The sequence below is a fragment of the Schistocerca piceifrons genome, chromosome X, assembly GCF_021461385.2.
Source record: "Schistocerca piceifrons isolate TAMUIC-IGC-003096 chromosome X, iqSchPice1.1, whole genome shotgun sequence".
NCBI lineage: Eukaryota > Metazoa > Arthropoda > Insecta > Orthoptera > Acrididae > Schistocerca > Schistocerca piceifrons.
The window spans coordinates 909,395,598-909,411,825 of NC_060149.1; the positions used below are offsets into that span (position 1 = coordinate 909,395,598).

Below are 16,228 nucleotides of genomic sequence, written 5' to 3' on the forward strand. Positions count from 1 at the left end.
CCCTGCCCTCCAATGATCTCTCGCTTGACACTACATAAGTCGCAGACAACAGTGGTTTGCTGGCAGTGGAATGCACACTACAGGGCATCTGGCTTGGAGCTGACCTTGAAGTAACCAATTTGTAACATTTCATTGTGTCACTGTGATGCCAATTGCTGTTCAAACTGCTGTTGCAGATACAGTACAAAGCGCCAGAGCCATACGCTGAACACGATGAACTTCCCTATTGATAGTGACACATGGCTGTCCAGAGCCCAGTCTTCAGAGATCACTGGAACATTTTCAGGTTATGAATCAAGAACTACTTTAATTTTACTAGTTAATCCTGTACTGTTATTTCACTCTCTGTAATAATACAGCTCAAACATACGTTCACAACATTCCACAAGCAAGATAACAAAAGTTAAGTTATGAAATATATAATGTGAATCTGGATCCATCTTTCACAGGTCACTGTGAGAATGTGGCACTGCATAATTGACATTCTTATGATCAAATGATTCACACAATCCTTCTTAGTAGCATATGGCACCCCACTACATCCTGACTGCAGCAGTGGTTCATGACAATATGCCAGATCATGATCATCTTACTGTAATCCACAACTCAGCTCACTGAGACTGACTTCAGCACAAACCGTATACACTCATTCTTCTCCACAAAACTGCATACAGGAATTATGGAGTGGTGAATAGTCTTGCTAAATACATGGGTCTTCAGTGTAATGATAAGGGTGAACAAATGAGTGAATGGATTGTCTCATACTGTTTGTTGGCTAGCTAGGTTATAGTCAGCATCTCAAATGTCTAACTGTTTAAATAAATTTACTGTTCACAAAATAGCATCTGTATGCTTCCACAACTAAACATTTTGCATGAATGGTGGCCAATTTGGTTTAATTCTCTCTATACAGGTAACAATTTAACATTAAGGTGGCCGGTTTGGTTTAATTCTTTGTATTGTCAATTTTTTTCTCTTTGGTGTGACTGCAGTGGGGCACATTAAATTTTGTGAGGGTAATTGAGATGATTGAAGGTGGAATTTGGGATTATGATATAACAGTTGCATTAGTAATTGGGAGAATAATGAGATAATCACCTGCAGGTCCATGATGATATCTGAAAAAACCATAGGCAAGGGGGATGACTTGATTGTGAATGGCAGTGGTAGGGCTAGGTGCCTTGTACAGGAGAGACAGGACCATGGACAGTTGCCTGTTACAGATCTCCAGAGTAGCAGTGACGTATTTATCTTTTCCTGTATTTTCCTAGTAGTATATTTCTTAAATTTCATGCATGTTTTTCTATTTAAGTTTTTTTTTTTGTCAGTAAGTCTGTGGAACAGCTTTCGTTTCTTCTGAACAGCCAGTTACACAGCTCATTCAGGCATCAGTGTCCATTAGTGACACATCAGGAGGATAGCAAACTGCATGACACAGGAGGAGCTGGCCACTATTCATGAACAGCTGAATGCACTTATGGCTGTAGTCAGTCACCTTCAGGCTAGGGCGTCTACCTGTTCCATTCACATATGGAGTGTGGGATGAATGTCTGTGTAAAAGCCTCTGTGTGTGCTGTAATTAATCTAATCTTGTCCTCATAATCCTTATGGGAATGATACATAGGGAGTTGTAGCATATTGCTAGTTTTATCATTTAAAGCTGGTTCCTGAAACTTTGTAAGTAGGCCTTTTTTTGGATAATTTGTGCCTGTGTTCAAGTGTCTGCCAATTCAGTTTTTCAGCATCTCCAACACACTCTCCCAAGAGTCAAACAAACCTGTGATGATTCTTGCTGCCCTTCTATGTTTACATTCAATATTTCCTGTTAGTCCAAATAAGAACAACTAAAGTGCTAGTAGAGGAGGCACAAAAAGTGGATCTAAGGCCCAATCAAGATAAAACATATTATGTGATTGTAACTAGAAACCATGAAGAGAAAACTGAGTGATCACTAGTAATACCAGATATAGAATTTATGAAGACTAGATCCTTCAGATATCTAGGAAGTAATATCAGTGTGAACAACATCGAAGAGGAGATAATGAACTGAATAAAATCTGCAGAGAAGTGTCTCCTCTCAGTGGGCAAATTACTCAGTACTAAACTACACTCCTGGAAATTGAAATAAGAACACCGTGAATTCACTGTCCCAGGCAGGGGAAACTTTATTGACACATTCCTGGGGTCAGATACATCACATGATCACACTGACAGAACCACAGGCACATAGACACAGGCAACAGAGCATGCACAATGTCGGCACTAGTACAGTGTATATCCACCTTTCGCAGCAATGCAGGCTGCTATTCTCCCATGGAGACGATCGTATGGATGCTGGATGTAGTCCTGTGGAACGGCTTGCCATGCCATTTCCACCTGGCACCTCAGTTGGACCAGCGTTCGTGCTGGACGTGCAGATCGCGTGAGATGACGCTTCATCCAGTCCCAAACATGCTCAATGGGGGACAGATCCGTAGATCTTGCTGGCCAGGGTAGTTGACTTACACCTTCTAGAGCACGTTGGGTGGCACGGGATACATGCGGACATGCATTGTCCTGTTGGAACAGCAAGTTCCCTTGCCGGTCTAGGAATGGTAGAACGATGGGTTCGATGACGGTTTGGATGTACCGTGCACTATTCAGTGTCCCCTCGACGATCACCAGTGGTGTACGGCCAGTGTAGGAGATCGCTCCCCACACCATGATGCCGGGTGTTGGCCCTGTGTGCCTCGGTCGTATGCAGTCCTGATTGTGGCGCTCACCTGCACGGTGCCAAACACGCATACGACCATCATTGGCACCAAGGCAGAAGCGACTCTCATCGCTGAAGACGACACGTCTCCATTCGTCCCTCCATTCACGCCTGTCACGACACCACTGGAGGCGGGCTGCACGATGTTGGGGCATGAGCGGAAGACGGCCTAACGGTGTGCGGGACCGTAGCCCAGCTTCATGGAGACGGTTGCGAATGGTCCTCGCCGATACCCCAGGAGCAACAGTGTCCCTAATTTGCTGGGAAGTGGCGGTGCGGTCCCCTACGGCACTGCGTAGGATCCTACGGTCTTGGCGTGCATCTGTGCGTCGCTGCGGTCCGGTCCCAGGTCGACGGGCACGTGCACCTTCCGCCGACCACTGGCGACAACATAGATGTACTGTGGAGACCTCACGCCCCACGTGTTGAGCAATTCGGCGGTACGTCCACCTGGCCTCCCACATGCCCACTATACGCCCTCGCTCAAAGTCCGTCAACTGCACATACGGTTCACGTCCATGCTGTCGCGGCATGCTACCAGTGTTAAAGACTGCGATGGAGCTCCGTATGCCACGGCAAACTGGTTGACACTGACGGTGGCGGTGCACAAATGCTGCGCAGCTAGCGCCATTCGACGGCCAACACCGCGGTTCCTGGTGTGTCCGCTGTGCCGTGCGTGTGATCATTGCTTGTACAGCCCTCTCGCAGTGTCCGGAGCAAGTATGGTGGGTCTGACACACCGGTGTCAATGTGTTCTTTTTTCCATTTCCAGGAGTGTATTAACCAGACAAAAAACTCAATATGTACAAGACAACTGTGTTACCAGTATTAATTTATGGGGCCGAAACCTGGAAATTGAGCAAGAAGATGGAGATAAAAATTATGTATTACAAAAGCAATGTGTTAAGAAAAATATTCAGACCTGTATCAGAAAACAGAATTTTTAGAAGTAGGAAATTCACATTTTGTTTAATGAACCAGATGTGGCCGCTGTAATAAAGAGCAGAAGAATTGAAGGTGTCATCATTGAGTGACTGTTAGAGAATACAAGACAACTTTGACAATGTTTCTAGTTGGTTTGATGAATGGCAGCTATCTCTAAATATAGATAAATGTAAGTTAATTCAGATGAGTGGGAAAAACAAACCCACCATGTTTGAATACAGTGTTAGTAGTGTCCTCCTTGATACAGTCACATCATGTAAATATGTACACATAAAAATGCAAAATGATATAAAATGGAACATGAGGATCATGGTAGGGAAGACAAATTGTTGACTATGGTTCATTGGGAAAAATTTGGGAAAGTATGGTTCATTTGTAAAGGAGACTGCAAATAGAATGCTAAGGTGACCTATTGTTGAGTACTGTTCAAGTGTTTGGGCTCCACATCAGGTCAGATTAAAGGAAGTCATCGAAGAAATTCAGAAGTGGGCTGCTAGGACTGTGACACTGTACTCATGCCCATTATGCCAGCTGACCCAGTGGACCCTTCAGGCTAATCAGTCAGCATAGAGAATGGTGGTCTGTCACAAATGTGAATTGTTTGCCAAATAAATATTTCCCGAACTTGTTGACATTCCTTCTTGGTTGTAGAGTACTTCATCTTGGACTTGCAGAATACTCTGGAAGCACCAGCTATCAGCTTTCCAACACATTCATGAATTTGCACTAAAACTGCATCCACCCCATAATTTCTAGTGTCAGTGTGAAGTTCTGTCTTGGAATTTTGTCACAGTGCTAGAACTGGAGATTTCAGCACCTCCTAAAGAACAACAAAAGATCTGTCTTGTGCTTCATTCCAGGAAAATTTGGCGCCTCCCTGCAGTAGTTTTGCAAGGAATGTCTCTCAGTATAGAAATCCTTTTTGAATCACTGGTTGCATGAGTACATGCGAGAAAACTTCTCACATCACAAATGTGCCAAGGAGTCAGAAAATCTGTGCCTGCTCTTATTTTTTCCACATTGTGACGGACACCATGGCCAAGATTTTTATTTCTTGTACAACAAGAGAGACTTTTTTCAGATTCAGGCAGAGGTCTGCAGTATGAATATAGTTATCACATGAATTGGATGTTCTGCAAATCTGTCTGAAAAAATGACAGTGTCATCTATATAACAGTGACACATCATCCATGTAAGCTGTGACGTAAGTCCAACTTTACCAACCACTGTTCATGGTGCATTCAACTGATGGTAGAGATTGGTGCTCAAGATCAATACACCTCTTTTTTAACATTCTATATTACTACTTGATGTATGGGACTGGCTATATCTTTTGTACTTGGTCAGATATTTGTGGCTGCTATGAACCGCTCTTGTGCCACTACCTGACATTTAGAACAGGTGGGGTTTTTGCAGTATTCCGCAACTGCCATAGTGACCACATTCAGGGGTTGGTCGTACTTATTTCATCTGATTGTTTTGTGTTGCATTTCCTCAATGACTTGGCACCACTTGGTGAATTCCTTTGTTGTTCTGATATCCTTTACCAGAGAAACTTCTCTGTGAAGAACTCTTCTGTGACTCCTATCATCAAACTGTGGGAAATAGTCAGCTTCTGGTTTATTCAGATTGACAATGTGACATGTGGCCAAAACATTCTGTATGTAAGACTGTGTCATTTCCCTATGACACTGGGACATGTTCTTCAATTGTTCTTTGACTCTGTGGACTTGCTGCTGATTAAAACCAAATGTTTTCATCATTTCAGCTTGGAATTTGTCCCAGCTGTCAAACTCCACTTCATTATTCACAAACCACTGCTGAGCTGTGCCATCAAAGTAAAAGTACACATTGTGAAACACATTATGTGATTCCATCTTTTGTATTTGGCAAGTCGCATCCTGACTAGTGTCTCTGGAAAACACTGATGGATGTATGATGTGTAGCTGACTTACTGCTGATGTGGAATCCATTGGTCTCCTGAATACACAGCACCTTAGGAATGATGTACTACTTGTATTCTGGTGCCTGTCCATGTAGGCAGTGTCTTTTATGTTGCCTAATTGGCATCATGGATATGTAAATGATTGAAGTACCTGGCGCCTTCACCAATCAGTCTCACATCTTAAGCACAACCAAGTCCCTACACAAAAGTGGGGTCATCAATGAAGTACAACATTTAGTACTGCAACCACATTTATTATGGAAACCAGTGTACATACAGGGCAGAACTGTCTACTAGATGGAGTGTGCTGCCATTTATACAAACATCAAATATTCCAGGTGCTGAAGCAGATTGTCCATCATACACGCAAAGGTATCTATAGTGTTACATAGTGTAAAAAGTATAACTTTGAACTCATAGATGCAACCTTTTCTTGGTGAGCCTCATCAACGTCAGTTTGCTAGTAGCATTTCTGCATGTCCATAGTTGAGAAATACCATGTACATTTCAAACAGTCTGGGGTGTCATCAATGCACAGAATTGGGTAGACATCTTTTTTGTAATTTTGTTTACTCATCAGTAATCACTGCAGAAAAGCCATGTGCCACCTGTCTTCTTCACAAAGACCAGAGAATACGGCCAAGCACTCACTGAAGTGTTGCCATATTACAACATCTTCTCCTCTTCCTCCTTTTCCACTTCTTGTTATTCAGTCAGCAATGTTCTCTACAAGTGCTGTGAAAATATTGAATGATTCCCAGTGTTGATCTGGCGTTTTACTTTGGGCTGCTTGCCCTGTCTTTTCTCCATTCCTGTTTTAAAAGCATCCAAAAATTGGTACAAAATGGCTAACATTCACCAATACCTCTGGAGATGAGTTGTGGCTGCATGTCAAAATTATTGATGAAAGTTCTCCTTGACCACCTGCACTGCAGGGCACCCACAATAGAAAATACTGGCATGTTGTTCTCCAACTTCCAAATGGCAGTCCTTCTCTGGAGTGTTATACATGAGGTTGAGGAGTTGTTTGTACCTGTGTTGGTAGGATGCTGGGCTTTCTGTTGATGGCTGTGACGTAAGTCTGAGTTGGCCAAGTCTATTCTTCGCGGTGCATTCAACTGGTGGTGTGTTACTCCATGATGTATGGGACTGGATATCTCTTGTGTACTTGGTCAGATATTTCTGGCTGCTATAAGCTGCTGTATCTCTTCTCTCACTACATGGCATTTAATACAGGTGAGGTCTTGCTGGTCTTCCATAACTGCCATAGGGACGGTATTCGGTGGTTGTTCATACTTCTTTCATCTGACTCTCTTCTGTCGTGTTTCCTCAATGAGTTGGCACCTCTTGATGAATTCCTCTGTTGTTCTGGCATCCTTACCAGAAGAACTTGGCCCGTGTCTTCTGCCATTCCTGTCATCAAAAGTGAGACTTTGTCAACTTCTGTTACATTTGGATTGACAATGTGCCATTGGGCCAAAGCATTCTGCATGTAAGTGTGTGTCATTTCCCTATGACAGTGAGTCCTGCTCTTCAGTTGTTCCTTGGCTATGTAGACTTGCTGCTGATGAACATTTTTTTTTTTTTTTTTTAATTTCAGCTTGGAATTTGCCCCACTATTGAACCTCTCTTCATTATACTCAAACTATTGCTGAGCTGTGCCATCCAAGGAAAACTACACATTGCCAAACACATCATATGATCCAACCTGTTGTATTTGGTGACTTCGTTGAATTCTTTCAGCCATTTTGTTGGGCTGATCATTGTCTCCAGAAAACACTGATGGATGTGTGCGATGTGTAGCTTACTTACTGATGATTTGGAATCCATTGGTCTCCTCAATATATGGACATTGTAAGTGATGTACTGCTTGTATTGTGGTGCCTATCCATGAAGACAATGGCTTTTACATTGCCTAATTGGCACCATGTTAATGTAAATGTTTTGAAGTGCATGACATTACCACGAATCAGCCTCACGTCTGAAAGACGATGAAGTCCATATCAAAAAGTAGGGTCATCAGTGAAGTACAACCCTTAGCACTGAAAGCACATTTATTATGGACACCAGTGTATAGACAGGCCAGAACTGTCTCCTAGACAGTGAGTACTGCTATTTATACAAACATCAAATTTTCCAGGCTATGCGAACATTACAAACATATAAAGTTTTGAGAAGTTTCTAAAAATAATGAGTGCTAAACAACATATGTTTCCTAGTGATTTTATTTAAACTGGTGCCCCATTGTATGCCAGCCAGCATCACTAACTGCAACTAAACACTGCATGCAACACAGCTCGTGTCAAAATCAGATGTATCAGTGGTGTCATAACTGCCAGTCGTACTTCTCTGGCATGTGCAGCAGGAACTTCCAGTGTCCCCAGACTGTTTCATAGAACAGCAACACAGTGTGTTCAGATCACTGGGCACACAGCATCCATTTTAAGAAAGATGGGCATCTCTGAACAATTTGCCACAAACTATCAAGATGACCAGATTTAGTTCCCTGCACGCATCACAGGACGTTGCATGAACTTAGACAGTAGTTCCTCCAGGCAATAATTTCACTAACAAGCTATTAGTGAGTGTTGCAACTAACATAAAAGATGTCTGTTTCCAGGTATTCACAGGGGCTACAGTTTCTTTGTTAAATCTCCAGATGTATGCTCATCTTCATTTGCCAGACTTAGCCCCTCCTTCCTGTACATCGGTAATGTAAGGTGGCAGTTCACCTCCCCTGTGGCATCAGTTCACAGTCGCTGCAGTCATTGATAGTTAAAGCTGCCAGTAGCATCAGTTCACAATCACCACAGCCTAGAAGGTGGTCATATGGCTGATAACACTATTTGTTTTCAATAGTCACTTAGCCAGAAACATTTTCAGTTTGGATGCCTTCACGTTGTTTGGATTTTCCATCAGTGATGGAGCTCAGATCAGCTCTGACGGAGTTCCCTTCCAGGAACCAGATGGCCCCTGTGCCACGTTCAGACCTACATTTTAACTTGGCCTGGGGTGCATCACAGATTTCCAGGCTCATATCTGATTGCAACCAGATGCAATGCCTCCTTCCTGCAGAGCACAACCCATTTCAGTATCCTTATGAACAATAAAACAAGTGCTTGGATCATGCCTGTGGTAGTGATCAAGAATCCCAGAGCCTCTGTAGGACTATGCAGGGACTTCAAATAAACAACCAATCCCCAGGTACAAGTAGAAACCTGTTTCATACCACATACAGAAGACCACCTCACAAAGCTTGTTGGAGGAGAATATTTTTCTAGGATGCACCTTGCCACCACTTATTTACAAACACTGCTGGGTGAGGAGTCGCAAAACGTCATAGTTACCAGCACACCCTTTGGCTTGTACAAAGACAAGATCTGTTAGAAAAGTATTTGACCTTTCGAAATTGGCTTTCTTGGGGTGTTGGACACCTAATCACTCACAAAGTAGTTCACTTGGGATTCCATGCATTTCTCACTGCAGTGCCACCATTGTTGTAAGCATGCCAAAAAAGCCTGTTTCAGAATAAAATTTAGCTCAGCAGTCATTGCTGCAATAGTGTCCTCTCTTGTCAGAAATCACGTTTTTTCAATGACTTCTTGTGTTTGGGGAACAGCCAGAAGTCATAAGGGGCCACATCAAGAGAGTAAGGAGCCTGTTGAAGCATATAAATGTGGTTTTTCACCAAGAAAGTCTGAACCTAGTACAAGGAATGTGCTGGAACATTGTCATGATGGAGGCACCTGTTTCCTGTTGACTGCAAGTCCAGTCTCTTGCACCCCACAGCATCATGTAGATAACGGAGGACATCACAGTAGTACTCTTTGATGATTGTTTGCCCCTGTGGTGCATACTCATGATGTACAACACCACAGTAGTCAAAGAAAGCAGTCAGCATCAGTTGTGCACATGATGGGGCTTCTTTGGTCTTGACAACGAGGATTGCTTCTACTGTGATGACTGGGATTTGGTTTCTGGGTCAAACCTGTACACCCAGGACTCATCACCAGTGATTATGGTGCTCATGAAGTTGGAGTCACTGTTTGTGGAGTCCAGCATGTCCTTTGAGACTTCGACACAAAGTTGCTTTTGCTTATACATCAGAAACTTTGGCACGAATTTCACCGACACTCTTCATGGCCGAATCCTTGGTCATAATGGAATGTGCCAAAAAGTGCTGGTGCTGACCTCTTCTGCAGTTTCTCCGATTGTCACAAGATGGTCCCACATCGCCACAGCATTCACTTTGCCAATGACCTGATCATATTGGCATGTTGATGGCCAACTGGAGCATGGCTTGCTCTCCGCCAATGTGCAGCCATAATTAAATCAGTTGTGCCACTACTTAATCTATGTGATGTCCATAGCATTGTCACCAAAAGCCATCTGAATCTTCTGAATGGTTTCCACCTGACTGTCACCCAGTTTCTGGCAAAATTTGATGCAGTAGCACTGCTCCAGTTGTTCCATCATTTCCCTTGCAATAAAAAACCAATGCAAGCATTACACATTACCTCACTCATCTGCTGCATACCTGCAACTGACGCTATCAACGGGCAGGAAAAAATTCATGCATGTGCACAAAGGTTCAAGGTTGGCTCATGCAGGTGCACTAGATTCAAGCCCATTAGGTGTTTGGAAAAAAAGAAAAAAAAATGGATAATTTTCTAACAAATCTCAAAGAAGCATGTGCCTTTTGGGGTCTCTTGCGCTTCTGCAGTCTTCCAGACACCCCCTGGGACAGTTAACCATCTCCATTCCCAACAGTACTAACTATGTAGACAGCTGGGCACTATGCATCAGGAACATCTGTGGAACCATTGTGCCCTGTTAACTACATTATGTGGCACAGGGATAAAATACTGTTTGGACAAATGTGGTTTTTTGAGGCGCAACTAGAGTACCTTGGGCACTTGTTAAACAACGAAAGGATCTAGCACATTGATTGCAGCATAGCAGCTGTCGACTCCCAACCCCACCACCAAAACTTATAAGATCTGCAAACTTTTTTGGGAAAGGTGAATCATTGTTCAAAGTTCCTGCAACAAGTGGCCCATATCATGCAATGACTAAGCCAGCTGTAGAACAAAGGTGTTTGGTATAGATGGAAAGCTGCATATGAGCATGCTTTCATATAGTTAAAGCATATGCTGCACTCAAGATCCTGCCTTACACCATTTTCAGAACCATGTCCATTGGCTCTGCCTGTGGGTGACACTCCACATGGCACTGCTGTAGTGCTGGCACATGGGAATGATGATGGTACTAAACAACCAATCACCTATGCTTCAAGGATGTTGGCACCTGGACAAAAGATCTACTCACAGATTGAAAAGGTGTTAGCAGTTGTATTTGCAATTAAGGAATTCCAAGATCATGTATTCAAGGAGAAGTTCACTTTCATCATGGAGCAAAAACTGCTGGAAATGTTATTCAGTACACATTCCAGTCTTCCAGAAAAAATAACACTCTGCTTCTGGCTTTAGGCACTTTTCCTTAGCTCCTACAACTGTACAATTAAACACAACACAAAAATGTGGCACACTATCTTGTCTTCTCACAGACTCAGACTTGACCTTTAACCTACAGGAAATGTCATGTGTTCACATAGATGCATAAAGGAGAGACACCTTGGAAAGATTTCTCATAACAGTTGCACAAATCATTTCAGACATGTCCCATGATCTAATCTTATGACAAGACATGCACTATGTGCTCTGTGAGTGGCCCACATAGATTTTAAAAAATGTAAATTAAGAACTCCAGACCTGGTCCCCATATCTACTCCTGTTATCAGTCAAAATTATGTCTTCATAATAGAGCTGAGACACATACACATCATGTCATCATCCTGGCCATCCTGTGGCCACAGATTTTATGAATACATCATATTGGGCTCTGGGGAATGTTATGGATGAAAGTTACAGTGAAATGACTTACTAGCCAGACTTGAACATGGAAACCATTCTGTGCAGCTGTTCAGCTAGTGCTTCACATTTCCTCTTGACCCACCCCCACTTCAACATTGGGAAAGCATTTGAACTTTGTAGGCCCATTACTGGACTACATGGGGCTGATAGTTGTGGACACCTACTCCAAATATCTATACATTATAAGCATGGCAACAACCACAATAAAGTCCATAATAAATGTGCTGGTTCAGATTCTAGCCAATGAAAGGGTTCCCTGAACTGTAGTGCCAGACTGTGGGCCCCAATTCACAGCAGCAGCTTTCAGCCAATTCTACACATCAGGCAGTGTAAACTATCTTCTTAGTCCATCATTTCACTTATCCTCCAATGGCAAAGCAGAGTATATGGTGTAGACATTTAAGCAGCAAATGTTGAAAGCAGTGGGAACTCCCTCTGCCATAGCCAGTGCTCATACTGTTCCTGAGCATGTACAGGACCACGTACATCTGAGATCATAGCCAGGCAGGGTTGCTCCATGGTTGGCAACCACAGACACTCCTCCTTCTGCTGGCCCCATACACCAGGAATCCAGGATTAAGCACTCAAGATGATACCCACCAGAAACAGCAGTAGGGCATGTACATTAGGAGCAAAATTCATGTGGACACAAGCAACTGTGGTTAACAGCTGTGGGTGGCACATCACATCAACTGACACGCTGAAGGATTTGGAGTGCTGTCATACAAACCAACTCCGCCCACACATATCAACTGCACACCACCAGTAGTATACTGTGAAATAGAAAGCCCATCATTGCCAGAACCACAATCTCCCAATAATAACTTGCTTCCACAAAAACAAGCACCAATGTCTTTGGACACAGACATGAAGGTGGAGCTCAGCCAACAGTGTGTACATTGCCAGCATAGTGCCAGAAATTCCCAGTTCCTCACACCAGCTGGTGGGCCTAAATGCTGTGATACCCACCATACCACTGGTCCACCTTCTGAAACATCATCCGAGATGCTTCCAAACATACATATCCATTTTTGTGGCGTGGGGAAGGGGGATGTAGTATCCCAACAATGTTACTTTGAAAGCCTGCTAGGCAGAGCTGTCAAAACCACAATCACTTGCATTGCTCTCTTGTAGCACCACATGCTATTCTGCCAGCCAATTGGAGCTCACAGCTGCTGTATGAGCTGTGCCACACAGTGACACAGGACTCCATGGTGAATTCAGTTTGCTATTATGTTGTTCTTTTTCTTAGTGCTGCAACTGTGAATTTCAGGCCTCAAAAGAAAGATTTTCAGGTTTTCCTTTTCGTAATTAAGTCAGATGAAAGCAATTAACTGAAGGCTGTCATTACTTCTAACTAGATGAAGATATGTCTGCAGTAATCAAGTTTCTTCCTTGATATTATAACTTCCTTTTCCTATAGTGAAATTTGCTGAGTGGCCTCACAACATCAATGTATAACTGATGAGGCTGTGAAGAGTACATGGTATACTACTAAGATATACTGTATTAGAACTATTAAAAAGCTTCTTTCTTCAGTTGCTATCAAATAGTGAATATTTCTAGTAATTTGATATTATTTATAAAGAAGATGTTAAAACATATATTTCAACCAATGGCAATGGGCCATGTGATGGTGGTGGTGGTGGTGGTGGTGGTGGTATTGATGGTGATGGTGATGACGTGCACTTTTTTGATATTTTAAATTTTGACATGACTGAAATTTCATTATTGGAGTTTAAAAATAAAAATTTTAACACTAGAAAGTTAGAAGACATATTTTCCTTCTTTGAGGGTGGGAGGAAGACATTAAATAAGCAAGTAAAATTCTGTAAAACCACCCTGTTACATTGATTAACTAGGCTGCTAATTATTTATTTCTTTTGTATCCTCAGTTATTTGGAAAGATAGCACTTGACTCAGACACGGAAATCCATCGCAATAACAATTTCCAGACCTTCCCTCAAGCCGTATTAGTTTTATTTCGATCTGCAACAGGTAATTGCAACATTAAATTGTATGAAATTGTTTGATTACACTATTGAAATAAATAATGAAAAAGTTATTCATCATGAGTCATCATGCAGATCTATTCTGTTGGTTTTGTAGGTGAAGCTTGGCAAGAAGTTATGTTAGCATGTTCAGCAAATGTGAAGTGTGATATTAAATCAGATGAGAAAGGAAACATATGTGGATCCGATATGGCATTTCCATATTTTATATCATTTTATGTTCTCTGTTCATTTCTGGTAAGTATTAATCTAGTACTGCATGTATGAAAATTAAAACTTTGAAAACTTTTGTGTAAAATTTGCTGTAAAATTGTTTTCAGATAATAAACTTGTTTGTTGCTGTAATTATGGACAATTTTGACTATTTGACAAGAGACTGGTCCATTCTGGGACCTCATCATCTGGATGAATTTATACGCTTGTGGAGTGAATATGATCCAGATGCAAAGGGTCGAATCAAGCATTTGGATGTTGTTACATTACTTAGAAAAATATCACCACCCTTGGGGTTTGGAAAACTGTGTCCGCATAGAGTAGCCTGCAAGGTAGTAAATTTATGCACATACATAGAAGCTTGTTAATTTTGTATAAATCAGTTTTTAATACTTTGTCAATTATCATGCTATTACTACACCACTTTTTAATTTTTTGTGCCATTGCTCTCCAGAGATTGGTTTCCATGAACATGCCACTAAATAGTGATGGCACTGTTCTGTTTAATGCTACATTGTTTGCTGTTGTCCGAACATCACTGAGAATAAAAACAGAAGGAAATATAGATGATGCCAACGCTGAGCTTAGAGCAGTGATAAAGAAAATTTGGAAAAGAACAAGCCCCAAACTATTAGATCAAGTAGTGCCACCACCAGGAGGTAAGTGCTTAGTAAGTTAATCATGAAAATAAAATAAAAATGTTTTATTACAATATTAATAGAATCGATTTCATATTTGCAGTGGAAGATGAAGTAACTGTGGGAAAATTCTATGCAACATTCCTCATTCAAGATTATTTCCGACGTTTTAAGAAAAGGAAAGAACAAGAACTGAAAGATGGTGATAAGGAATCTCATAACACAGTTACTTTGCAGGTAAACATTTTATTTTTCTCTGTGGTAGAATTTACTGTATACTTTGAGTTCCTGCTTTGCTGGATGAAACAGTGACTGGCCTGTACAGTTAATTGTTCATTTTCTTTGGACAGTACCACCATATAATAGCTAGACTGTGAAACCCTGAAAGGCATCTTAATTGAAATGCTTTCAAAAATCAGGAGATAATGTATCAATATAATGAAGAGGAAGAATACTTTCAAGTAAATGTACAGCAGATCAGTTTATGTAAATGTAGAATTTGATTGTAGGATTCTATTAAACATAAAAGGAAAGAAAATAGCTTAGAACTTTCTGATTTCCTTGTGAAGGCCTTAAAACAAAACTGTGAGTCATTGGTGCTCCATTAGAGCTGATTATAATAATTTCAAGGTGTGAAATAATTCACTAATGCTTTCAGGCAGGTCTTCGGACACTGCACGATGCTGGTCCTGAGTTGAAACGTGCCATATCTGGAAATTTGGAAGAACTTATAGATGACAATCCAGAACCCATGCACAGGGTATGTATCAAACAGTTTTTTCATCAGAAGCATTTTGTCATTAATCATTTCAAGAACATTCATCTATATATACTGATAATAAAACTGTAAAATCATTTTTTTTTTTTTTTTAAGTTTGACCATCCTTATTTCCAAAACTACTACATGAATACTAATCGGGTTTCCACAGGTAACTTGAGTACAGTTTGGGGCAATGTATAGGCTTTATTTCATCAAAATTGGATCATGGGAAAAAATGTATCATGAGTGAAAGTTTCATCTAAAATCATCTGCTCATCTTAGTAGGGATACAGTTCAATTAGTCACGGAGTGACAATAACAAGAGTACAGTGCAGATAGTTAGTCATCTCGAAAACATTAACAGGTGAGGGCCTGGACCTCGTGCATAATTCTTGGGTCACATTTCTGTGCCTCCATTGTTTAATGAATGTCTTGAATAGCACTTTGCTGTTGTTTCTTCCAGAAGTTGTATTGCTCTTCTTAGTAAAAGGCTTTGGGATCACTTAATGTTTTGTACTGAAACTTTACGAATATTCTATGTTGTGTCACCATCGTTGCAGTTGCAACTATGTCGATGGTAGCCAGTGAGGATGATGGCCAAGTTCTGAAATCAGTAGATTCTGTGACTGCTCCTCTTTCTCGTAGAAAGTCTTGGCAGCTTCCTGGAACCATCTTTGTAGAGGTAGTGTATCAGCTACTATACGAAGTTCCTCCGAGGGGAAGTCTCATGGGAGATGGAGATCGAGATTCAGTGCTTTGTTTTGAATGGCCTGAAGTCAGTGTAGGTTGATCTCTGCTGTAAATCCCCTGACCACAGCTGCACACTTCAGGAGGGGTCGGATTGTGGCCTTATACTGTGGGAGAACTAAGTGGCCTGGCATCAGTGATGTGTGGTAAGCACTGGATACAGCATCCTTACCCAGCCCCAGGTTTTCGTGCCTGTGCATGTTCTCGTAAATATGCCATTCCCATCACATGTCACTGCTGTAGTGTTACATGTGCACAGTGGAGCAGGTGATGGCAGTCAGTG

The 16,228-nt window shown here is 41.7% G+C and overlaps 1 protein-coding gene across 1 annotated transcript in view; it reads left to right on the forward strand.

Annotated features, from left to right (window-relative positions):
* Positions 1-16,228, forward strand: part of LOC124721524 (muscle calcium channel subunit alpha-1-like) — an 857,532-nt gene that overhangs the window by 736,632 nt on the left and 104,672 nt on the right. Inside the window, exons 30-35 of the mRNA XM_047246542.1 lie at positions 13,471-13,573; positions 13,685-13,824; positions 13,908-14,132; positions 14,255-14,459; positions 14,542-14,675; positions 15,097-15,198. Of these exons, the coding sequence (XP_047102498.1) occupies positions 13,471-13,573; positions 13,685-13,824; positions 13,908-14,132; positions 14,255-14,459; positions 14,542-14,675; positions 15,097-15,198 (909 nt within the window). The remainder of the gene's footprint in view (positions 1-13,470; positions 13,574-13,684; positions 13,825-13,907; positions 14,133-14,254; positions 14,460-14,541; positions 14,676-15,096; positions 15,199-16,228) is intronic.